Source organism: Thamnophis elegans, chromosome 7, assembly GCF_009769535.1.
Source record: "Thamnophis elegans isolate rThaEle1 chromosome 7, rThaEle1.pri, whole genome shotgun sequence".
In the NCBI taxonomy this organism is placed as follows: domain Eukaryota; kingdom Metazoa; phylum Chordata; class Lepidosauria; order Squamata; family Colubridae; genus Thamnophis; species Thamnophis elegans.
The window spans coordinates 69,726,902-69,754,409 of record NC_045547.1 but is presented as its reverse complement, the minus strand read 5'-3'; the positions used below and the strand labels follow the sequence as shown (position 1 = coordinate 69,754,409).

Below are 27,508 nucleotides of genomic sequence, written 5' to 3'. Positions count from 1 at the left end.
TAGGGTCAGATGGACTTGTACATAAGCAATCTTCAAGTAAATGATTTTGTCAGCTCTTTTTTAAAGAAAAATGTGATTACTATTCAGACAAACAGAGAGCCATCTTCCTTTCCTTCTTCAAAAGTTTGTAAGTTCACTTTTTCCAAGACCATTGTAACTTTGAACCATCATTAAACAAATGGTCATAAGTCAAGGAGTACTTGTACTAATGAAAAACACTTTAAAATAGGCTTGCATAACTTATTGAGAGGAAAGGACCACATTGATACCTTGCATGCCCATGAGCCCTGTCCAAATGGAAGGATACCCACTATTATTATTATTATTATCACATCATTATCATCTCTTTTATTCATTAAACATGAAAGGTCAACTGATTATTATTACTATTATTTATTATTATTAATACTAATAGGATAGAATATAATTCTTTATTGGCCAAGTGTGATTGGACACACAAAGAATTTGTCTTGTATATATGCTCTTAGTGTACATTAAAGAAAAGATACATTCATCACAAATCATAAGTACAAACACTTATTGATAGTCATCGGATACAAATAAGTAATCAAATCATATTAGGAAACAATCAATATAAATGTAAGGATACAAGCACAAAGTTACAGTCATACAGTCAAAGCGGGAGGAGATGGGTGATAGGAAGGATGAGAAGACTAATAGTAATAGTAATGCAGCCGTAGTGAATGGTTGACAGTGGTGAGGGAATTATTTGTTTAGCAGAGTGATGACGTTCAGGGAAAAAAAAACTGTGCTTGTGTCTAGTTGTCTTGGTGTGCAGTGCTCTATAACATCGTTTTGAGGGTAGGAGTTGAAACAGTTTATGTCCATGATGTGAGGGGACTGTAAAATATTTGTTATTGTTGTTTATTGGACAGTCATCCAAATGTTTAGATTAGATTTGACATTTTTGTCCACCTGTCAAGTGCTTCTCAAGGACTTGGGTTATGTTGTTGTTGTTGTTATATATAAATGAAAGAAAAAAAGGAAAAAATATAATGTTTGTCATCTCAAGGGCCGTGAGCATACCTAATACTCCTGGCTCCTATGTTCCCCATAACAACAAACCTCACTTTAGGTTGCTGATAGACAGTCACTGGTCCAAAATCATGCAAACAGCTTTCAAATCTAAGGAAGGACTAGAATAGTACTAGACAAACGGGCTGTCATTGTGATGAAAGGTCATCCTGAACAATTAAGTAACATTTAATTATCTTAATGTTAATATAAACTTACTGTCAAAAACTATTGTCGACACAAATTTACATGGAATCTTTATTAATCAAGGCATATATCTTTATTGCCCATCATATGTTTTATAGACCCACTTATATTTATAGCTCTTAGAATTACAGGCATATGTTGTCATTTTATGAAAGAGTTGGTTTTTTTTTATCTTGGTGGATTAAGATTTCAGTTTCAAATGATTTGTTGCATTATAATAGTTGTAAGCAAAGCTGTTTTAAACTGTATACCAAGTGTTGCAAGACAAACTATTTTAATTACTTTTCTAAGGTGTATTAGAGCTTGCTGATCCAAAAATTCAGTTTCACTGAACACGATCAAGTTCATTTCCTGAAATAAAACAGCAAGCCCTTTCTACAAAGCGGGTACCACTTGATTTCCTCTCTGATTTATGGAGCTTAGTGATGTAGTGCCTGTTGGTTCAGACAGTAAAATTAAATTTATCAATTGAAAATAATTTCCTGGGCTAGAGAAATTCAATACAAAGTTCATTATTTGAGTTTGAAATAAAATAGTAATTTCATTTATTAATCCTTTATTATTTTGATTGATTACTGCAGCCTGTCATTTGTACAAATTGTACAAATCTCTGTTTTTTTGTTAATAGGAACTACTATTTAATTTTTTTTAAAAAAATCCATCCTACCAAGAACATGAGCGTTACCCGATAGTTTTGAGGGAATGACCCAACTTAACTTTTTTGCTGCTGCATTTATGTTCTGAATATTTCTATAAAGGTGGCATAAAAACCAATTGGATTGCTAAAGGAGCAATGGGAAAATCTTATCACTTTCCCAGTATGTGCTGCTCCCTATAGAATTCCTGATCATCATGGCTACCAAGCAATTGTTCAATACAAGACCAGTTGAATTTAGTCTATAAACATTTTTGCAGCATTTTCAGAACTGAGCATTAGCTAACCTTATAAAGCTATATACGTAGCTTTATATACATATGAAGGTCATTTTACATGAGATATATGATGAAACTTAATTAGGAGTGGTGCAGTGGCCTAGAGGTGGAGCTCTCGGCTCACAATCAGGAGGCTTTGAGTTCGATCCTAGCTAGAGGGAGATATTTCTCTCTCTGGACACACTGAGAATATATCTGCTGAACAAAACTTCTCATTGGCAACAGGAAGAGCATCTGGCCATTAAAACAGTCTGCTAGCTTCATTCAGTTGCCCAGACTCCACCCCGCAAGGGATTATGGGGTTGTTAAATGGAAATGATATCATGAAACTGAATTCTTTCAGGAATACAAGTAATCAAACTTAAAATAGATGCTTCCGTTTCATAATTGTTTGGGGGTTTTTATGTAAAAGAAGCGTTTCTACACATTATGTGGAGATATATAGGGAAAACATTTTTGTAATGTTGAAAGCATTTGAAGTTACTTTTCCAGCAGTAAGTCTAATTATTTGCAATTTGACTATTCCTGGACCATTGGACAATCAGTTGATTTCACTTTTACTTCCGGAGGCTTCAAGAGAGGTATTTGGCTTGAACAAGACACACAACAAACAAAATTCAGACTGCCTAAAACTACCAAAGTTTTAACTTCTAACTCCAGTCAATGCTTTATATTAAAGGTATTTGATCTAGTGATACAATGTTCTTAGTAAGTTAATAAACCATTATGCTTTTTTCACGTTGTCTGTTTAAGGGTAAATTATGGGGTCGTTATTTTAATTGTTTGTAAAACACATCATGCACTTGCATAAACACGTTACCTCTTAAACCCAAACACAGTAAATCTATGATATAAATTGTGTTTTTCTAACCATTCTTTTTTAAAAAAACGACACCCCTGCTTTAAACATTTTCAGTAGTTTTCTATAAGATGTAAAGTGCTGAAAGGACTGTTAAAATAAAATCATTTGTGTTTTTTTCATTTTGATACAAGTGCTATTATTTCTTGAAGATTTAGCATAATTTTATTGTTGCAAACTGCTGCATAAGTATCTTTGGAAAAATTCTAAGTCTGAAAGATGGCAATAATTACATCTGCCAAGTCATTTATTACATCTGCATGCTTACTTTTAATGAAATGGAAAAATTTAATTTAGAATTATTGCCAACCAAATTACCTTTATCAGTGAAATAACATCTGCTCACAATTACTTATGAAAAAAGAGGAATAAATCTTTTTAGCTTGTGCATTTTCATTTCTCTGTTCATATATTATCAAATAAATGACAATTAAAAGCTTTGCATTTAGTTGTCCATTTTTCAATATGTTGAAAAGTAATAAAGAAAAGCCCATGGGAAATTCAATATTTTTCTTTTTTGTTTTGTTTTGCTTTAAAAGAATTTGAAACATTTAAGTTGCCTTGGTCTGCAGGTTTCATTATCCACAAGATTTTCTGATAATTGTGGTATAAATATGTGGAAGTTGCTGCCTATTTGTTTTAATCATGAGTAAAGCTTTAATTAACTTACAATAACATTTAGTTAAAAGTAATATAAATGTACTAATCAGTAATATCTGGTCTTTACTGATGGCATTTGTTAGTGAAGATAAATGTTCTATCTCATACCATAAATAAGCTATGTGTAACAAAGATACTCAGTGATGAACTTTTCTCTGAGTAGTAGTCTGAAAGTACAAAATTTAGAAAAATTTAGTCTCCCTTCATCATGAAAACCAGCTGGCTGACTTTGGAACCTCCTTTTATCTCTCTTACCAACCCACCTCATAGGATTATTATGGGGAAAAGAGGAGGCAGGAGTATTAAGTAGTGTGTTTCCCCGAAAATACTACCTACCCCGAAAACAAGCCCTAGCCCAATTTTCATGATTCTGCCTAATAAGCCCTATCCAAAAATAAGCCCCTAGTTAAGCCCTGCCCACCATCTGGTTGTACGAGGTGGGTCAAGGTGCATGTATAAAAATCAAGCTAGGGTGGGATGGAGCTACCCCACGCATCCCGCACCCGCTTACATTAAGACTGCCGCAACCAGGCCTCCCAAACCCTGAAACCTGTTGTGCCACTGCTGCCCAACGTCTGCAGCCGGATGCCATGTGCACAATCAGGGCCGGTGCCGCCACTCACAGCACAGCGCCATGAGGCTCATTATGCCAGTAATTGCTGCTTTCACGCACAATGGCGCAATACACCATGTAGCCTCCTGCTGCAAGTGGCGGCACTGGCACAATGAGCAATTTGGTCAGAAGAAGTCAGGCAGGTGTTGGGGTGTGGGAGGCTTGGCTGTGGTGGTTTTAAGGTAAGCGAGTAAGTCATCCTGGCAAAATAAGACCTGGTGCTTATTTTGGGGCCCCAAACAAAATAAGACCGGATCCTATTTTCAGGGGAAAACAGTATGTTAGCTGCTTGAGTTGACCATATGTTTATAAATAACACGGGGTAAAATTGAATAATAGTAGACTGAACGGCTATTTAAAAAAATTATATTTCCTACATAATCCTGATACATTGTTCAATAGTTAGATGGGAAGCATGTACTTTAATAAGTAATGTGTAATTATGTAAATGCATTTATTATTTAGATTTTAGTAATACTTTAATGTTGCATTAGTCGACATTTACTGGAACAAAGTCTTAAAATCCTAGCTCCTGCTTACCATATTTTTAGGAGTATAAGACGCACCCCCCCCACACACAAAAGAGGATGAAAATTTGGGTGCATCTTATACACCGAATGTAGCCCTGCGCACTCGCCGACCCCAACCCTTTGGCCTCTGCCTCCCAGCAATTTGCCTCCTTGCAGCAAACAGCGAACAGCCTGTTTCAGTTTCAGCACAACCTGATTAGCATAAGCAGCTGATTGTTGGTTGGATCGGCTTCCAACCATTAGCTGTTTCAGGCTCAGGAATTGCCATTGCCTATTGCTGCCCCATTTTTGGCCTCTGTATGCTCCATTTTCAGCCTCAACGGGGCCTATTTTCTGCCCATTCTGATCCTGGCCGCCCAGAAAGGGTGGAAAGTGGAGTGTTTGGCGGTCAAAAAACGGGATGTGCAGAGGCTGAAAACAGGATGCGGAAGCTGAAAATGGGATGCGTGGAGGCAGCAATAGATTATGGCAATCCCTGCAGCCTGAAACAGCTGATCATCGGGAGGCTGATCCAACCAACAATCAGCTGCTTGTGCTAATCAGGCTGTGGTGAAGCTGAAGCTGAAACTGAAACAGGCTGTTTGCTGAAAGGAGGTAAATTGCTGGGAGGTAGAGGCAGAGGTAGATTTTTTTTTCTTGTTTCCCACCCTAAAAACTAGGTGCGTCTTATACTTCGAAAAATATGATATATCAAAACAAGAGGGATGGAGGATTTCTGACCCATATTTGTAGTATATGTAGGGAACATATATGATATTACACTGTTTTGTGAGGGTTATATAAATATCATCAGTAGTTTATTTCTGTTCTTTTGTCTTTCAGAGCAAGTACATAACACATAGAACAGTATGAAGTGAAATACCTTCAGTTTGCTTTCCGTTGGATGAATAACTTATTGATGAGAGAAGTCCCCCTACGGTGTACCATAGGCTTTGGGACACATACCAGGTAAGCCACTGCTTTGACCCTGCAATTAAGCATCCCAGGCTGCTTTGAAACATGATTCCTCCTTCCTGTACTTATTTCAACCTGATTAGTACTGATACTTTGGGTGCTTGAAAAGTTTCCTTTGTAGGGGTTTTAATGTTGATATCAAAATTGGCCAGCAGAGTTGCCTGCAATTGTTTGTGTTTGATAGGATAATATCTTCCAAAATTATATTTATGATATTGTGGCTAAATGCTTGAAACATATCAGCCTCATAGTTGTAAGTATCAGAAAATACTGTAGATTCCAAGGGGAAAATAAAGAATAAGCTTTAGGTTTTGACCTGTAATTTCAGCTCTATCTGTAGTGAAGCCTTAAAAATATGATTTTTACAAGTAGTCAATGATACCGTTTTAGATCAGTCTCTTCCTTCCCTACCCCATCATTGGAACCTAATTGATAATTCAAGAAAATAGATTCTAGATTTGCTCAGGTTCCTTGTGGTATATAATGGCACCAATAGAGAATATCATATTTCTAAAATTAATATATGTGGATGGTAGTTCCTGGCCACGTTCTTGTTATTGTACAGTTTGTTCTATCTTATTGGTGGAAAGGTTAGGTACACATGCCTCAATATATTATAAATTAAAGCTTGATTGATCATGTGCCATCGTCAGTGTTGATTCTTAGAATCCATTTAGATTTTCTCCAAAACAATCTTTCCCCATAAATTAAAAAAAAAAAGTTATAATTTAACATTCCCTAGCTGGATGTGGAAAATCTATAGATTCAAAGAATGCCTACAGAAATTCCTACACATCTGATATTTTTTCTTTAACTAAAGCTCTTAGCAAATTTTATAGTTTCCTTCGCAGATGTTCTTCTGTCCACCAGAAAAACAAAAGCACTAAACAGCCATATAAAATTAATAAAAAACCATGAAGACATGTGCATAGATAATAACAGTAGCAGCATGAAAGCTTAATGGGAGAGAACTTAATTTTATAGTTTCATGCCCTCTAAATAAATGTCATTAACTTGCCATCTGAAAGTTATCAGTGAGGAATCTTTGCAGATTTATTCTCACTTTCAGAAAAAAAAATTACACAAAATAATTACCATTAAAATTTGGCTTCAGGAAGCGAAATGCATGAACAAATTAATATTGGAGAAGCCTCTTATTTTTTATTAAACTTTGGCTATTATTTGCAATAATTTTATTACTATTTTTAGTACTTTTTTTTTTACTATGTCGAGTAAAAGTAATTTATGTTAAGGTACATTTTAAAAAATGTAAAAAATGCAACTTGAGATTATGTATACTTCTTTTAAAAAAAAAAAAAACCCAAAAACAAAATAAAACCTGTGAAAGAAATAATAGTATTTTTAGTACAGGTAGTCCTCGTCTTAAAACAGTTTATTTAGTGACTGTTCAAAGTTACAATGGCACTGAAAAAAGTGACTTATGACTGTTTTTCACACTTGTGACCATTGCAGCATCCTCCTGGTCATGTCATCAAAATTCAGAATCTTGGCAACTGACACATACGACAGGCCCTGAAGGCCCAAACAAAAGATGGCTGTCATATTTATGGCGGTTATAGTGTTCTATGGTCATGTGATCATCTTTTACAACCTTCTGGCAAGCAAAGTTAATGTGGAAGGCAGGTTCACTTAACAACCGTGTTACTAACTTAACAGCTGGTATGATTCACTTAACAACTGTGGCAAGAATGATTGTAAAATGGGGCAAAACTCACTTAACGAATGTTTCACTTAGCATCATAAATTTTGGGCTCAATATGGTCATAGTTAAGGACTATCTGTATCTAAAAGCGCTAATTATTTTGAAAGAGGAAAAATAAATAGTTATTTACTTTAGACAGAAAATATTCCCCAGTATAATTGAATATTCACCCGAACCATTGACCACTAAAATGCAGGGTGACACAGCAAAAACCCACAGAATTCCACAAGGAAGTCAAGCCATGTCTTTTTGAAAACTACATTGCTCAATCCATTTGAACCGGATGACCTGAACAACAACTCCTAAAAGTAATCTACAGATTATTATAGAATAATAGAATGGGAAGGGACCTTGGAGGTCTTCTAGTCCAACCCCCTGATTGAGCAGGAGACCCTATACCATTTCAGACAAATGTCTGTCCAGTATCTTCTTGAAAGTCTCCAATGATGGAGCACCCACAACTTCTGAGCCAAGCTATTCCACTGGTTGTTTGTCTCACCATTAGGAAACGTCTCCTTAGCTGCTTCTCCTCTCCTTGGTTAATTTCCTTGTCCTGCCTTTTGGTGCGTGGGAAAATAGTTTGACCCCCTCTTCTTTGTAGAAGGCCCTCATCTTTGTAAGGAACCCCTCAAATATTTTTAGATTCCGTTCTACAAAGATTAATTTTTTATGTGTTTGACAAGTGTTGCACTTCTTTTCAGTAGTAAAGAAACAAGTGAATAAGAGCAACAAAAAAAAATGTTTTCCAAACCATTGAAACAGTGATGTCTTTATGACCAGTTTGAGGACTGCAATTTTGATTGCTAAGTGATACAATCATTAAATGAGTCATTATGTGACTGTCTGATTTTATGACCATTTAACTGTGGACATTAAGGGAATCACATGATTCCCTTAAATAAAACACTGGCCATTAAATGAATCTGGCTTCCTCAGTTGATTGGCAATTTAAGAATGAGATCTTTATTCCAGTGCTCAAAACTGTTTGGGAAGGTTGCAAATTGTAATCATGTGACTTACGGGATTTGGTCATCAAAGTGAGCCATTTGTCAAAGGCCTGAATTCCAAGCATGTGACCATGGATGGGGTGATTCAACAGCCAAGGACAAGGTCATAAATCAGTGTTCCAATTGCATGATAACTTTGAACCATCAATAAACTGTTGTAAATTGAGAACGATCTGTAATATGACTTTTGGGATATATCTGAATTGCTATTCCTGGCTGTTAATAATTTTATTTTTGATTGCTTAAATATCTATTTGTCCTGTTAGCAAGAAAGATATTTTGTCTAGTTTAAGTTTCAATAGGCTTAATTTTATATGTTAGAAACATAGTAACCATGGATAATATGAGAATAAATGCAATTTTCCAGTTAAGTCAACTGCAGATCTGATGTAAAGGTGCAAAATAGTTGAAAGGTGAGCACTGGAATAAAAAACCCTCACTTCTAAATTGCCAATTAAAACATTCAACAGCTAAAGACATGAAAAGTGTAGAACAACAGTTATAGGCAATTATGCACGTCTTTGCTCTTGAAAAACCATAGCACTTTATCCAGCTGCCAAAACAAAAAAAAACCCTCAGTAGGAATATTTTTATTTTTGCTATTCTCTAGTCAAAATATACACATAAACAGACAAAATATGCGTCTGTGCATCGGTATGAACCTTTTATCCACTTTCTCCTTTCTGCTAACATTTTGAAAATTATTACAATTTTTGTTGTTTGTCTGACGTGGCTCATAATTATTCATTCCCTTCATAGCGTTTTCCCCTTACCTTGCCAATCTGTGTTATTGTCAAAACATGAAATACCGGAGGTCTGTAGCAATCATAGGGAAGAGTCAATATTCAGTTCTTGACTTATGAGTTGCTGTCTGATGAATCTCATCTTTGAGAAGATGAGCCACATTTTCCGTCTCCCACGATGAATATTCTGTTGCAGTCTGTTCCATTGTCAGCACTGAGGAAATTGCCCATTGAGAATTCAAAGCTTTCAGAGAGCCTTCCCTGTTTGATTCAACCAGGGCAAAAAGGAAAAAGAAAGGAACAAAGAACCTCTCTAATTCCAGCTTCAACTGTCCTCAGGTTCCTTTGTACTTTATAAGGCATTTCCAACCCCATTTTCAATAGCTCCATTGTCAATGAATTCTTATACTGTCCAGTCTTTATTGGCTCTTTTTTGTGTTGATGAAGAGACTAAGCCCATATTCTTTAATGACTGAGCTATATGGCAGCTGTCCAGGGACATGGTGGCTCAATGGCTAAGACGCTGAGTTTGTCGATCAGAAAGGTTAGCAGTTGGCTGGTTCGAATCCCTAGTGGCCGCATAACGGAGTGAGCTCCCGTTACTTGTCCCAGCTTCTGCCAACCTAGCTGCCTTTCTCTTAATTGTTCGCTGATATTTTACGCTGATCAGTTCAGGTCAGGTGTTGGGAATCAGCACCCCTTGCCAGCCCCCGTGGACCGGTACTGGTGATTTATTTTAATGGGAGATTCGGGTTAAATGTCAGCATTCCAAATATCATCCAGAATTAAATCAGAGTTCAAGACATAACTTGCATCAAAGTTCCAATTTAATAAGACAGACATGTTAGCATAAACTGTGAATCCCAAATCTAAAAGCTTCCTGGGATTCATCCAGTGGAAAATTCATGATCTTATCCCCACACCAGAAAAAATCCCTCATATGGTCCAATCTTCTTTGGCCACGCTGCCATTTCCACCCATCTAGTTCTGGTCAGATGCAGAGGTGCGGAAAGAAAAGATGACCTTGAGCTTCCTAGAAAAGGAATGACAACAACACATTTCACAATTCTACTCCTTCTATTCCCGCTCCCAATTACTATACTAATGAACAGCATAATGAAATAATAGAGAGTGTGGCAAAAACCAAAATCCCAAAAGGAATATAACTTCAGGCCTGACACTATCAGTTTGAAAGCATGTAAAAATGCAAGTAGAAAAATAGGGACCACCTTCAGTGGGAATGTAACAGCGTTCCGTGTGCCTTCGGTGTTTAGTTAGTCGGCCACATGACCACAGAGATGTCTTCGGACACGCTGCCTTTTTGGCTTTCAAATGGAGATGAGCACCGCCCCCTGGAGTCGACTAGCACATATGTGCAAGGTGAACCTTTTACTTTACATATGGCAGTTGTAGCTTCAGTTGTTTGGTCCATCCACCGTCAGATTTATCACCTACAGGTGTGGTACTTCTGCTTCACTTCTTTGAGGCAGTTATAAACATCACTTCCCCTCAATTCTACACAACGTAAAAGAAATCCTTCCACTGGCCACTGATTTCATGCAATTTTATTGGGCATTTTAGTTTTCTTAACATTTACTGATAGATTTGTGTTCAGAATGGGAATTTTCTTAATGAGCCCTCTGTATCCATTGTGCTTTCTGTAGGCAACATTTCAACAAAGTAATACTCTCCACCTCTTTGCAGTTTGAAAGGCCTCATAGCTTTCCAAGATTGTCTTCATGATCAGGCTATTTGAGATTGCATGAGGCAATTCTGTTGTAGTTACATATTTAAAAAGTGGTGCAAAGTCCATCCTTTTTGTATCCCATTTTACAATTTTGCATTGATCTATTTTTCAATCCTTGCCATCCATATGTCTGGATGACACCATCCCTGCTGATCAGCTCAGACATGCCAGGGTGGCCATCCAATGAACAGATATTGCATCTGTGGTTACAGCCTATCAAGAACCATTGCACAAGTGCAAGATTATTCTATCTGCATCAAGAGATTGTAGGGCCAATGAGTTTGGCAATTTCTTCCTCTTTTTCTTAGAATGAACTCTGTTTTACAAATTGTTTCCCATTCCATCACTGACCAAAGCCAGCCAGGTCAGCAGGCTTTCAGTAGATTTCTCTTTATCATACAATGCAGCCATTATTTGCTCTGTTGCTCATTTGTCTTCTTGGAAGTCCATTTCCGTCCAGGTTGACCAAACATCCTCTCTATCAGAGACAAAATCTTTTGCCTTACAGTTTAGAGGATTCTGTTTCATAGCCCTTCCAAAGTAAGGTGGAATCAGTTATATAGAATCCTTAGAAGTCTCCCAGAAAGAATTCCTAGGTAACTAATGGAATCCTTGAAAATTTCATATGGAAGCAAGCAGTTTAAACCAGGGGTGAAATGTTCTGAAGTCTGCTACTGGCTTGGTTTGTGCATACATGCGCGCCAAATGTGTCTTTGCACACATATACATCGCAGGCGCTGATTGTCGGAACTACCACTTCACCCAAACTGGTAGTAAAAATGCTGCTGATTCGGACGAACCAGTAGTTCTGACGATCAGCCTTGCGACAACCCAGTTGTGCCGTGTGATTTCTAAATCGTGCAGCATAGCTGATTGTTGTACTGCTGATCATCAGAACGAAACCAGTAGTAAAAAATGCTGCTGGTTCACCTGGCATTTTTTTACTACTGGTTCGGCTGAACCGGTCCAAACTGGTAGCATTTCACCCCTGGTTTAACTCTAGCAACAACACCTCCGTCACATTTTAATCTTCTTTCATCCAAAACAATGAGGTTTGGCTTTCTCTTCAGGAAAGGTAAATTAGTATTCCTCTATCTCCACCTTTCTTTGTTGTCTGAGACTTCGCTTTCTTCTAACCTAATGTCTACTAACTGCAGTGTTTTATATGTTTATGTGTGAATTCACACAATATGTGAATTCCCTACACTCCTTAGTCTTAGGTGAGATTTCAATGTTTCTTTACACCCACTGTGTCCCCTTAAGGATTTGAAGTAACCAGCTCTTGACTAAACACAGCCTACAATAAAAAAACTTTTTTAAATTTAAAAACTATATATTAAAACAAAATATATTGCAAAATGAATGTTAATGTAAAACAGTGATACTAAATATTGAAGAATGCCAATGTCTTTTAGTCTATCCAGTTTGCTTTATAACAATCTGCCTTTTTTTTTTTTGAAGAAAGCCTTTTGCTCCAAAATTAGTGAATCTTATTTATTTTAGACCTGCATTTAATCATTGGTATGACAAGCTTGTGGCTTATAGTTCATCCTCACTTTTCAAGTATTCTTATAATTTTGATTGTATTGTTCAAAACTTCATTCCCTCTTGACTGTCTGACGTTTTCTCCCTAGATGGCTCATGACAGTTCAATTTAAAAGAGTTAAAAGTATTTGTGTCTCTCCGTATACTGAACTCTTTCACTTTCCTGACTAATAACAAATCAGACAATTTTACAACGCAGGTTCATATTTGCTGTGATATCTGAGCTGTATTTAATGCCAAGACTTTTTTTCTTATATGTAGGAAAGAATTAATCTGAATAAAGTCAAATTACTAAGTTGATTATAGATAAAATACCTTTCATCATACAAGGAAAAACTAATACAATGGGAAAACTCAGATAATCTTATTTTACTATTATGGTTGACTGTGCAAACCCTATAATGGGAGAGCCTTTAAGCATCCAACCAAAACTAGAAACAGCTGTGGCTTCTTCTTGCTTTCAAGCCATATATCCAGAGGGGCAATTCACAAACAAAGCACTCCTCAAACGATCTGCACTGCTTGGTGCATCAGATGATTTGTTTATATATGAAAATAGTGAGTTCACCCAAAATGAATTATAACTTTTTATGGTGGAGTCATATGTACATATATGAGGTACTTACAGGTTGCAGTGCAGAAACCCATGGAAAGGTCTAATGAATCACATTTTCTGCTTTCAATATTAACTGTAAAGTACAGATCACAAATATTTTATTTTTAAAGCTCAACTATACAGACGTTTTGGATATGGATTAGGACCATGATGATGAACTTATGGCACGCGTGCCACAGGTGGCATGTGGAGTCATATTTACTGGCACAACAGCCCTTGGCAGCCCCTTAGCTCCAGCACTCATGCACATGCCAGCCAGCTGATTTTCAGCCTTAACGGAGGGCCGGGGGAAGCCGTTTTCACCCTCCCCAGGCTTCAGGAAAGCCTCCTGAGCCTGGGAGGGTGAAAATCCCCCCCCTGTGGTGGTTGCTTGCGTATGGACATGGGGGGGTGTTGCTCATGCATGCACAGGTGGGGGGTGCTCGCACAGGTGGGGGGGGCACGCATGTGCGATATCGGGCGCACACATACAGTTTTGGGCATATCTTTAGAAAAAGGTTAGCTATCACTGGATTAGGACATACTTGAACTTTCTCAGATTCACTCTTTATAATCTATCCTCATGTTAAAGTAGATACATTGACAATATATTTTATTCATTCTTTATAATTTATTACCTTATAAGGAATTCGGGGTGAGATTAATGAATTTCATGATACTCCAATTATTGTGTATTCTCCAAATTATATGTGATAACAATGAGATATGCCATAAGGATATGTACTCCAGTGTCAATCTGTGACGCTCTTGGGAACTCTATGCTCAAGAGGGTTAAGGCAGTGTTGGAAAATAATGGTGGCCACGCAAATATTGACACTTTGGACCCCATTTGAACATTATCACTTAGGGTGTACTCACTTTGTTGCTAGCAGTTTATACATTAATGGCTGTGAGTTGCGTTATTTTGAGGGGAAGCACATTTGCACTGTTATACAAGCTGTATACTGACTACTTTACATTGTAGCCAAGCATCATTTCTTCAGTGCTGTCACATAAAAATATATACTGCTTTAAGGACAGAGTATTAAATGTTTACTTAATCACCTTCATCAGCTTGCTACAGCTAGGATGGTGAGCTAACTCTCAGAGCAATAGTTTGTTATTGGGGAATGTTCTGATCCTCCGGCCTGTGAATAAACCAGAACACAGGCTTGGGCTGTTTGCCATTGTTTAATTACTGAGATAACGAATCCTTTGGCTGAGGGCCCAGGCAACTCACGTTCAATAGAGTAGCTCTGCAGCAACCCAGATGGTTCAAACGAAGCAACGCGGCTAGAATACACAGATAGATTTTCTTAATTACTAATTCGAACGGTTGTTTCCTGCAAATGTCCCTCCCAACGCCTCACCTATAATCTCTCTTGGGAGGGGCCAATCAACAACCACCTGTGCTTAATCATCTTCTGTGAGTCTGCCTACGGAGTTGCTGCTTCCGTTTCTCAGCCCTTCTCAATCTAGCATCAGGGACAAACTGCCTTTGATCTTCCCCACTGCTCCATGCCTCAGGTGCCTCCTGGTGGCCAACAAGCCTCTCTGGTCCCTGCTCTGAGTCTGAACCCTGCCCAGGGTCCTCCACATCGTCCATGGCAACTCATATGGTTCCTCGCTATCCGAGTCCATCAGTAGCTCAACCGGATCCTGCTGGGCCACAACAGGGGAATATATAAAGAAAGCAACATGCTAAATCATCCTCACTTCAATATTAGAGAAACCTTGGGAGATACTTAATTTTATTATTTGCTCCAGTTCTTCATATGGCAATACTTTGTGAGCTGTGTTAGCTACCAACTGGTTTAAAGGTGGCATTTATTTTGTGGAAATACAATGAGTTATTCTTTCATACTTCTACCTCAAGAAAGAGTATCATGAAGCTATATTACATTCCTCTGTCCATAAAAAATTTAATATATGTCTTTTATTACCATAGTTGTAATCTTTGCACATTTAATTTCCTTCTCTTCCAAAATAAAAACTCATGATCCTGTAAAATCACTTTCTGAAAACAATTCAGTCTCATACCTTTCCTGTAAAATTTGGCATGTTTTATTCATGTGTAAGTTTATTGCGGCTTTTATCCCAAAACAAAAATGTAACAACTGTTTATGCTATTGTAAGGTAGTGTATCTCAAGCTTAACAACTTTAAGTTGTCTGGATCTAACTGCTAGAATACCCCGCCAGCATATTGGCTGGAGAATTCTGGGAGTTGAAGTCCACATATTTTACATTGCCAAAGAACACTGTAATTACGGTATGGTAGAATCCAGTTTTCCAGCTCCTGCTGTTAGATACAGAATCAGTTTTTGGATTATTTCTTGGCAACCCGGACTGATTATACTATTTCTCAGAACTGAGTCTTCCCCAAACTGAAATAGATGGTGAAATGGGGAGCAGGTAGTCATTTAGCCTGATATGTCCAGAGCTAGTCACCTGACCCTTAAGAGCCAATAAAGAAAAGGTGCTTAATATGCTGAGGGTATTTTATAGTAGAGGCGAGGTATTTATGCACCTTATAGCTCTTTTAAACACTATACAGTTTTTTGCTATTCTTTTCTATAATAAGTAGAACAGAACAACTTTATTTCTAAGCAGTAAGGAACATCTCTGACTCAGCTGAGAAACATGTCTTCAAATATTCCGCTTACTGGGGTAAGAAAATGCCATGGCAACTTAGAGTAAGCTTCTGAAATGTTTGTGATTTCATCTCTCTTGCTGTTTATGAACAGTTTAAAACCATTGGTGGCCCTCTGACACCACTGGATGACATTGCCAGATCTCACCCATTGTACTTATCATCATTGGTCTGTATATGTGGCAGAATTGCACCTGGTATAAAAAGGGAAGCTCATAGCTAAATTTGCAGAGGGAGTGGGATTGTTGCCTTACTAATTTCTCGCTTTTCACATAATAGTTCTGATAGGGGAAACAGTTTCTATTGTCACCATTTCTTTCTGCATAGCTTTCTTAATAAAATGAGGAGTAACAAAATATGTTAACTATGTATTGTATATAACCTTCTCCAAATAAATTTCATTTGTTCATTTGTTATTTTGTCAAGCATGAGTTTATATTATGAAAGTGACGTGGAAGGGAAGCTTTCAATTGAGTAACTGGTAGCTGATCTAGCAGTGTGACTGTACTGCATAGCAGGACTGTTGAATCCTTGGTGTTCAATCTCTAGTGTGGAAGTGGAACTTTGCAGTAGGTTGTAGTTAAATAGAAGCAGGCCATTACAAAAGCTTTTTTAAGAAAATTGCAGAAGACTGCCCCTATTATAGAGAAGAATTTTAACAATTTGCTATTTCTTTTATGGATATCCCCTTCTATTGCTTAAGTTACCTGGACATTGCAGAATATGCACTTCAAAGGAATTTGCAGATAGTTTATTTTCGGTAAGAGAGACAATACTAAAGAAACTTGGATTTTCTCTTTCTGAATCTAATTTAAATAATGTAGGGTTCGATAACCTACTGTGTGCTGCAGCTTAGTCATAGAAAATTGTTGATCGTAGCAAATTTTCACTATAGTTCCAGCGTTGAAGCCTAAAAAGATGGGAGCTGTCAGCTTTTACAACAATGGACTTGTTTTTCTTGAAAAGGACTGCTATGGTCTTCTATCACAAGTTTAGATCTTGATTCTTTATCACAACTTTAGATGCTTAGGAAATGGGTGGCTGGTTCAGACTATGGGTAGGGAGGATTCCCTAACCATCCCTTGTGCTTACAATTCACTTCCTTGTGGACTCCTAAGCACAAGAGGATTATTTCAGCTGTAGTTCTGATATATATTTTTCTCCAGGTGACATAATTGTACAATAAGAAGTCAACATACCAGAAAAGGGTCTGAGATATGACTGGAAGGAGTGCATGGACAGAATTTGATAGCCCATGGAAAGGGGGAGCTAATTAGTACCTTGCACCTAAGACCTATTTTACTATTTCCTTTGTACTACTATTATTTGTGACCCACTCACCTAAACCAATTTCAAAACAATCATGTCACCAGGTAATCTTCAAACAACTACTTCCACAACTACCTTCAAACTACTTAAACTACTACTATTACTCCAAGGAGGTATAGTTAGACTTTAGTAGCACAATGTATGAAGAATTCTACAAAGGAATCAGAATAATATTTTGTTGCTAAGTTGTTTATATTGGGTTCTGAAATTTTATTTTTTAGGAAAGGGAAAATCGGTGTATATGTTTTACTGCAATTGGGAATTGACCCTTTAAACTAAATATCTTGGTGTAACAGTAGGTTTATTGCAATTATGAACCAAAATAACATTAGCCTCATAATAACATTTCCTTTTGAAGAGGTGGGGATGCAATGTAATAACGTAATACATTCTGCTATACTTCCTTCTGTCTCTCAAGTTAGATTCATGACTAATTCATGAGATTTTTGAGGGCAGAGTCTGAAATAATGGGTTCAATTTCATCCAGGGGAGCGATAAACTTTTTGCAAGGCAATGTGATATTTGTGGTGTTAACCATCTAAATGATTTTTATTGATGATGACAGATGTTTCTGTGGTGATGCACTCAAGAGTCACCGCCTAATATGTTCAGAATAAGTCTTCTGGAAGGCTGTACATCTGTTTTTAAGATCTTTTGCTAAAATATTTAAATCAAGGTCATTGTTTATATTTGATTTCTAAGCAGCTTTTAGCTATTGGCCTGCCATTTTATACATTTAAAGATGAATCTGCTTGTAACTTCAAGGGCTGCAAATGGAAAGTTATAATAGGTAGCAGGTGTTAGGAAAGGCAATTATGCATTAGCTGCTTTGCTCAATTTCCAAAACTGTCCAAGACTATCCATTTGAAATGCTTTATACCCTAGTTTTATCTCTGAACTATGATGAATTCTCAGATCTAAAGGGAATATGCATTTTTCTTTAATGAACTGAATGCTTAAGCCTATTTGATTTAATTTAAAAGAGCCTAGGCAAACGGTACTGAAAAACCAATGTGAAAACAGAAAATATCAAGAATAAATTTAGATCCTTGGCACAGTTTGGTATTTTATTTCCCTTTCTTAGAAGGGAAAAATACTTTGATACGCTTGTGTAGAGAATGGTATTTAGGCCTTTGCATAAAGGATTATTCAAAGTTTCTTGTGAAGTTTTGCTCACTTTCTTTGACTTTTGCCAGATGGTGTTGGATTAAGACTGAAAAGAATGGTTTTCTTCTTTTTTCCTGCTCCCGAGAACATAAAAGATATACTAGTTCAGATCGAAAATCCATTTTAAGCCATCTTACACGGTCACCTTGAAATTCTGAAAATTATGCTTCTCTTTGGTCCTGAATCTCCTGTCATTTTTGTTGGGTGTAATAGTATTAAAAGATCAGTTTCTGTATGGTTTGGATAGTTTATTGTCTGTTTTCATGCAATCCCTTCAGCTATGGCCTAATTCTTCCCAAAGTCTTTGCCTTATACTGTAGAGAGGTGTTAGGTTCCATTTGAATTGGGTCATCTACAGATGGCATGTATAACTGGGTCAGGCACTGGGATAGGAAGTGTGTTGTATGAACTGTCAAACTCAGACAATGGTTAGGTTTAAGAAGGAATTAATTTTAGACCCAGACAGCCTCAGGTCTCTTTGGCTGAAACTAAGATTTACTGTGTCTTACAAAAAAGTCCAAGATAGTTAACGTTCTTGCAAAGAGGCAGAGTTCCTAGAGCTGTCTTTTTTATTCCCCATCTTCTTTCTGCAACAATGGTAGTGATTCTGATTAAACATTAGGAATTTTTTTTTTCATTTTGAGTTATTTATGAGATGTGACTTTTGGATAAGACATGCACTTTTTCACTGTAGAAGATACATGCTTCCGATATATAATTGCCTGGACATAACTTGATTATGAACGTATTGTCATATTGGATCACTCCCCAACTCTAGAAAGTATAATGATCTTTCCCAGCAAGCTCAGGTTGGGATTAACACCAAACCCTCTAGATATTTCTTCCCAAAACTACATTCTACATTCTGTAGTTTTTCTTACCAGGGAAGAATGCAGCCAAAATGCAGATGGTATAGAACCGTGATGGCAAACCTTTTTTGGCACCAAGTGCCCAAACTGGTGAATGTGTGCACCACAGCCCTGGAAATTGTGCATGTGCGCGCCGGCCAGCTGGTCTTTGGGTTTCTGGGGCTCCCACATGCGCAAAGATCAGCTGGCCAATGCGCATGCATGTGCCAGAACCAGAAGAGCAACTAGTGATGGCGCGCATGCCCACAGAGAGGGCTTTGTGTGTCATCTCTGGCACGCATGCCATAGGTTCACCATCACGGGTATAGAATGATGCATTGTTTTAGAAGTTAAGCTAAGAAACAACTACCGTATTTTTCGGATTATAAGATGCACTTTTTCCCTCAAAAAAGAGGGTTAAAATCTGGGTGCATCTTATACACTGAATACATCATTTTTTGCCTCCTAAAACCCCGCCCACTTCACCAAAATGGCTGTGCAGAGCCTGTAGGAGGCTTCAGAGTTCTCCTGAGGACTGTGGAGGGCAGAAATGAGTGAAAAACAGGCCGTTGTTTGCTCAATTTTGCCCGCCCAGCCCCCAAAAGCAATCTATAAGCCATCTAAGGGTATTCATGCAATTTGTTTGGCAAAAAATGGGCTCGTTTTTTTGAAAAATGGGCCATATCCCCCCCCCCGAGAATTGTACAAGTCTCCTAAAGGCTATTCATGCCTTAAAAAAAAAACAGGCCCGTTTTCATGAAAAACGAGCCATTTTTGGGAAGTCTGCAGAGTGCAAAAACTTTTAAAAAAATTTGCCTCCTCAAATCTTTGGTGTGACTTATATGCTGGTGGGTCTTATACTCCAAAAAATACAGTAGTGAAGGCCATTGACTGTCCCTTAGCAAAACCTGCCCATGAAGAACAACACAGCAGTTTTATATTCCCTAAAGTTGAAGCTAAGTGGTTTCCTTGAATGCTCAACAACAAAGCTTATTGGCGGATATTATGCTTTTTATATACTTGCATAAGCTCATCATTCTGGGTACTATTGTTTTTAATATTCCTATTTTCTCTACACAATGAAACAGGCTTTTATTTGGAAGGTTTCGTTAAATTAATTGTGACAATTACTTTTAAAAATTAGGAAACAACAAAAAACATTTTCTGATCGGTATTGAGTTATCTACTCAAAGGTATTTTTATGTTGACTATATATATGCTTTATTTAACAGTCTGAACCAGAAGGTTTTTCCCACTTCCACTTGTATGTCTGTGCTGCCTTCCTTGTCCAGATGGAAAAAGGAAATCCTTGAAGAAAAAAGACTTCCAAGTAAGTAAACATTAGTTATATTTTTCCTAAAAAAGGGATATTTTAATTTTTTAAAAAAAATTACCTTCATTAGTAGCAAAAGCCTTCCACTTTACTGGTTTCAACAACCTTGGATAGAGTTTGGATGTTTTCCGTGTTTCTCTTGCTGAGTTTAAAATTAAAAGGAAAGTACAAAGTTGCAGCTGAATATTTTCCATTTGTCCATCTCCTTGTTTTGGATGGGGCAACATCAAGATAGTGTGAAAAAAACAAAAATGGGGCTACTAGGAACAGACAAATTTCATTTGATTCCAGCATAGCAACTTTCGTGTCAAGAAGAAATTAAGTGGAGGGAATCAGTTTTGATAATTGGTAAAAGCTAATTAACCTGGCCATATGGGAAGATAAAGGAAAAATATCTAAACATGTTTAAATGGAGCCCAGAGAGTGAGGGGTCCTGCGTAGACAGAGGATGCCTGTTTCATTGGTCCTGAAGTATCTATTTGTCCATGGTACATAAGGAGGAGGAATTTGAAATATAATTTTGTAATAGCTATCTTCTCTCTTATACTAGTTCTTTTTGTTCCTCATTTTGTCAGAAAGTTTTTTATATTTGTTTCATCTGGGGTCTCTTTCTTTTCTTTCTCTCTGATATTGTGTTTGATTGGCTTTAATAATCTTTTTTTTTCATGGTTTCCCAAGCATCTTCAAGTTGTTTCTCCCTTTAGGATTTTCCTCTGTGGATCCTTCCTAATTCCCGTCGTAGTTTATCAAAGTCAGCTCTCTTGAAGTCTGGAACTCTAGTTTGGCTTTGTTCAATTGTCTCTGCCTGCATTATGCTGAATCTATTGACCATGTCATAGTGTGGACATGGTCGCTCTCTCACAAAGCACTTCCATTTGTTGTATCATTTGATCCCTGTTAGTAAAAATTAAGTACAGTATAGCTGACACTTCTTTCCCTCCTCTACCTTTTGGTTGAGAAAGTTTTCAAGTTAGGCATGACAGTAGCCTGGTGCAGATTTTGTCTCCCAGTGATGTCAGGGTAGTTAAAAGTCCCCCTTTACCAGAGGTGGGATTCAGCCAGTTCGCACCTATTTGGGAGAACCGGTTGTTAGGTTTTCTAAGCAATTTGGAAAACCGGTTGGTGGAAGAAAATCTCATTTTGGTTTTTTCCACTTTGCAGGGCTAATCCTGTAAGGAAGGCAGAAGGGAAAACATTCTGGTGTTGGTTTCCTAGCCTAATCTTTATTGCCCTGCCTACAGAAACTGCCTCTCTCCCGGTTAACCCTTATTACATTGTAAACAGCTAAGGTGAAGCACCCATCAATGTGAGTGATATTGAGTTGGCCACACCCACCCAGTCACATGACCACTGAGCCATGCCTACCCAGCTGGTCATTAGGGCAGAGAACCGGTTGTTAATTATTTGAATGCTACTACTACCCATTACTACAATATTTCCTTCACATCTTATTTAACTGACTAGCAATAGTTCATCTATTTCCTCTGCCTGGTCGGGTGGCCTGTCCGTATTACTTGTATCCAATGTCATTTCCCCACCTCCCAAATTCAAGAGGGCTTTCATGCCCTGCTATTGTGTGCTTCTGTAGACATGTATGATTCCTTACATACAGCGCAACTCCTCTTCCTCTTTTATTGGGTCGGTTTCTTTTGAATGGTTTATATCCTTCTAGCAATAAGTTCCAATCAAGTATTCCATCCCACCAAATTTCAGAAAGATACAATATCATACCTGCTCTCATGTATTAGGAGTTCAGGTTTCCCCTGTTTGTTCCCCAAACTCTGACCATTAGCATACTGGCATTTGAGCTCCTTATGACTAACCCTATGTTTGGCTTCCTACATTACCCGTTTTATAATCTGAAGTTCCCCTTCCTACTCACACTCCCTTCCTCATTGTCTGGTTTATTGTGTTTGGTTTATGTTTGGAGTTTGGCCTTAAAGATTAGCCACCCTCTCCTTCCATTTATAATTTAAAGCCCCACTGATGAGCTGAGCAGGTTGCTTTCCAAAACATTCTTCCCAGCCATTGTGAGTTGTGAGAGCAAAGCTGTGATGGCTTTGCTTTCCCACCCCTCAACGGTAGAAAGGGAAAGAAGTGGGATCAATGCAGGGCAGTGAGGCTGGACCAGTTTCTGGTAGCAATGGCATCTGGGGTTGGGTCCTTCATTGTTCCTTGCGGGGTTTCATGAAGATGCTCAACCTCTCACTCAACTCAACAACTCAGTTGTCATCATGGAGCCATCACTATGGCCACCTAGGTTTATTCTCTCACGTGTATCTTCACGGTGCCAAACTTTAATTCCACACTGCATTTTAAATTCCTCATCTATCCTATCAGAAGTTGATGCTATAACAATTATCAACTATTGACTTACATACCAGTCTTCACCAGAAGTGGGTTTCTGCCGGTTCGGTCCGGATTGGGCGAACTGGTAGTGGCGGCGACGGGAGGGCTTCGCCCACCTTACCGAACGCTTCTGCGCATGCACAGAGGCGTTGCACAGAACGCCAGTGCGTGCACAAACGAACCAGTAGTAAAAAAAATTGAAACCCCACCACAGCACTTCACAGTGCTTTGCAGCCCTCTCTAAGCGGTTTTCCAGAGTCAGCCTATTCCCCAACAATCTGGGTCCTCATTTTAACCAACCTCGGAAGGATGGAAGGCTGAGTCAACCTTGAGCTGGTCAGAATCAAACTGCCGGCAGCTGGCAATCAGCAGAAGTAGCCTGCAATACATAGAATTAGAGAAGAACGAGTTGAACATCAAGACACAAGTGAGAAGAGTTTGGAATCCAGATAGCAACAAAGCTATTTAATTTATAATGTATTTTCCCATCATTAGCAGTAGCTTCAATGGTCTTGTCAGGGTGCAAGATGTCAGAATTGATCAATGTAGCTGTTAAGCACAATTCTCTTCTAAGGTTCTTGATAGAAAAATGTTTTTTTTAAAAACCCCCATCTGGCAACTTTGTGGAATATATGTGACTGCTGTAAGTGACTGTTGCCTTTGTGGCTTAAAGTTGCCTTCAGGGAAGATGTAAAGCCAGCACTAACATTTTATTATATTAACTTTATGCCATCTACCCTTTCAGAGACTAGAATTCTCTTTCTAGACCAATTAAATGGGCTCATTTAAAAGATTGCTTTATGTGTCAGCATTTGCAGTGTAAAAGTTCATTATGAAACTGCAGAAGCATATTTTTGACTGGCTATATTCTTAGCTGGTGTGTTTCTAAAATACACCAAAAGGCCTGCCAAGGACTGATTGGATGTATTTTATTGATTTGTTTAAATGCTGCCATTATTATTCACTACAGGCAGGTAGCTAATTGGATAATCACTGTAACATAGCAACCCAAGCATATAGCCAACCTAGTACTTCACTTCGCCTCTAAAGAGCTGCAATTATAGCAGTTTTGAGGTCAAAAGGTGGCTTAGGGAAAAAAAAAACCCAGAAGGGTTGAAAAGGAGGAAAGTTATATAGTCTAATATTCACCTCAGGGCGTTCAGATCAATCTGCTAACACTGCTTTATGCAAGATTTTATTTTTCCACCCAACTCTGTTTGACTTTGTTTGTGATCCTCACATTTTAATCCCATAAAGCGTGCATTAGTAGTAATGCTACCTTTCTGCACTATTCAGCAGTATTATAAAATGCAGATCCCATTGCCTTTGAAAATCCAATATTTTAATATGATTAGGTCAGTGCCATTAACTTTGCAGTGTCATTGATCAGCTCTGGGAGTTTGCCTCAGGAATGCTTTCTGGATGTCTGAAATGAGAATATGTGTAATTAAATGCATGCTAACCAAAATAATTTGTTACTATTAATGCTTTTCTTTAAATTGAGACATGTTTAATATGGGTTAATGTGCCTTACATGATTGTATTCGCTCAAGGTTTTTGTGGCATTTGAATGATCTAAGGTAGGCTAAATAATCCACAAGGTAAAATGAGGCCAAATAGATTTCTTGGAGGAAGATGTGAGGTGACCAGGATATCCATAAAAAATATGCCAGTGCCCTTGTTTAGCAACTGCCTTGTTTAGCAATCATTTGCAATTATAGCAATGACAAATAAGTATGTTTGTCATCATCGGCCACATTTGCTATATTTTGCAGGTTTAGAAAACATAGGAAAGCTGAAGTGAGATCATAAGCACAGTTGCCGTTTTACTTAGTGAATGTTTCACTTAACAACCAAATGGCTGGTCTAAATTGTGGTTGCAAAACAAGGACTACTTGTACTGTGTTTCGATCTTATAATCAGTTTTGGTATACAGCTGCAGTTGAATTTTTCTGATTCCCATTTCTCCTTTGTACGCATTTACAACAGATCTCGAGGCATTTGGGTTATTTATGGCTCAGCTGTTAAATTTTTCTCAAGCAAAAGGTGATATAATTCTTCTCTCAGAAAAGAGAGAGATACAGAAGCTTTTCATCTATATTGAGAAATCTTTTTGTTGAAAGTGTGCACACGATTCCTTGGTGATCAATTGTGCTGGAGTATGAAATGTCAAATCTTTTCATTGTCTTTTCATTCATCAGCATACGACTATTAGCAAATGAAATGGTTACTACTCTAATAATTTGAAAGGCCCAGGGATGTTGAAAAAAATTTACCTGCTTTTGTTAAAAACTAGTTTTTGTTTGTAAGATTCACATTTGTTACATGGTCTACAGGCACACCTTGTTTTATTGTGGTTTGCAAACTGTGGTTTTTTTTCTTTGCAAGACCCTTTACCAGCAAAAAAATGGCTTGCTGAAGGCTTGAGTGATGATTAGCAATTTTTGTTGATAACATTTTTTAAGGTGAAATATGACTGTTTAGACATAATGCTATTGTACTCTTAATAGACTACAGTAGAGTAAACTTAACTTTCATATGCACTGGGAAGCCAAAAAATTCACGTGACATGCTTTACTGCCATTTTTGCTTTATTACAATGGTCTGGAAAAGAACACACAATATCTGAGGAATGCCTATATTGTCTTTTGTATATGTTTCTGCAGTAGTATTGTATCCTTTTCTATGTTTTCTATGTTGGCTTTGCTGATTTTTTTCGCCACCTCAAATATTGTACTCCTTCAAACCTTGCCTGTTTCTCCCCAGACACCTGCTGTTTTCTCTCTACTTGTTCTTAATTATAGCCAATAAATATCATGATAAAATAAAATCTTGCAATAAAATATCAGTTGTTAAAATGTAAAGCAAAAGGAAAAAAGGAAAAATAATAAATCTCTAGACTATTTCATTATTTATTAATTTTTAGTATGGACATGCTTCACAAAATGTATTTTGGATTAAAAGAAGTTTTACGTCCCCAAGAACAGTGGCTGCCAACCTTTTGGGCACCAGGGACCAGTTTCATGGAGAAAGGTTTTGCGGCGCACTGGAGGGGAGAATTGTTTTGCATACTGCCTGTAGAGCTTTACTTGGTTTTGTGGACCAGTTGCTGAGATGCCGTGGACTGTGGCCAGTCCATGGATCAGGGGTTGGGGCCACTGCTTAAGAAAATTCAATCAAAATAGTATACTACTACTACTACTATACTACTACTACTACTACTACTACTACTACTATCAAAATACCAATTTCTGGCTACAGAAGAATTTCTCTTTTTACTAAAAAAATACTTAGATGAGAAATGGGATTGAGTGGGTGCTAAAAAGGCTACCATAAGCTATATGTTCATCTGCGTGCTCCAGCCAAGGGTGCAGAGCCATCTTTTACAGAAGAATGAAGGGGGCGCTTTATTTCCCCGGGGGAGCATGTTCCATGGTGCAGGGCCAATAGTACAGAAGGCTGAAAATGCTACAGAAAAGTTTGAAGATGCTTTCTGCCTTTATGGTCCATCTTTTCTTCAGAAATCCTGAAGACCACATACATAATACTCCTGCTTCAATTGCAGCCTTCAGGAACCTTGCAAGAGAGGATCATCTCGAAATAGTAAATAGGTCCACCGGTACTAAATAAAGTTAATGAATTGGGACTGAATCCATGGCTCTTGCATGTAATTTTGAAAATTATAAGTCATTGTAATTAGGGAGTTAAGAGTTAGAATTGCTTGAAATCCATTTTTTTCTGTATTCTTAAAAATGGAAAGAAGGTTTTCCTTTGTGAGTACTGTGTTTCCCAGAAAATAAGACAGGGTCTTGTTTTCTTTTGACCCCCAAAATAAGCACTTGGCCTTATTTTCAGGCAGGTCTTATTATTTTTGAGGTGCAGGAGGCAGCAACTGTGGCCACCTCATGGCTGTTGCTATGTTGTAATATTTTCAGGGAGGGCTTATTTTGGTGGAGGGATTATTTTAGCGCATATGCTCAAAAGCCTGATTGGGCTTATTATCCAGGGAGGTCTTATTTTGGGGGAAACAGGGTATCTATGCTCATATGATTGCGGTAACACATGTACATTACTGATTATAAATAAATAAGAGGCCTTTCTTGCATTCATCTGAATATTGTAATAATATTGGAAGGTTGAATGTTTCACAGCATGGTAACAGCTGCAAAACGCTGGACTCTCAGATGCTTCGAGGCACAAGGCTGCAAATGCTATCAACTGAAAAGTATTGTGCAGCTATTTCATTTTTTTCTTCCTTAAAGGATTTGCTGTGAAATAAAATAACTAATGACAGGGTAGAGGAAAACAGAAAGGAGTTTTCTAGATCCCTTATGAAATTCCATTACTAAGGCATGATAATAATGGCATGAAAAAAAACCCTGAGTTTGGTAACGCTTCCTCCAACTGTCTTGAAAAGAAGCTATGTCCTTCTTAGTAACCATGTAACTTTCTTGTCATAATGTTATGTAATGTAGAATCATGACAAATACGACTGTATTCGATACTACATTCTTCTTAATTATTAAAAAAATCCCTTTTTTGAGATCTTTACTTTGATGTTTTGCTTTAAACTGATGATAGCCTCTTCTTTTCCTATGTTGCTCTCTTAGTTCCATTTTATTTTTGTGCCAGACATCAGAATCCAGCACAATTTTACTCATTTAGTTAGAATACCTTTTC

At 37.6% G+C, this 27,508-nt stretch overlaps 1 protein-coding gene across 1 annotated transcript in view; it reads left to right on the top strand.

Moving 5' to 3' along the window:
- Positions 1–27,508, top strand: part of TBC1D22A (TBC1 domain family member 22A) — a 116,933-nt gene that overhangs the window by 74,069 nt on the left and 15,356 nt on the right. Inside the window, 6 exon segments of the mRNA XM_032220955.1 lie at positions 5,660–5,668; positions 5,671–5,760; positions 5,763–5,785; positions 20,379–20,435; positions 20,437–20,463; positions 20,465–20,476. Of these exon segments, the coding sequence (XP_032076846.1) occupies positions 5,660–5,668; positions 5,671–5,760; positions 5,763–5,785; positions 20,379–20,435; positions 20,437–20,463; positions 20,465–20,476 (218 nt within the window).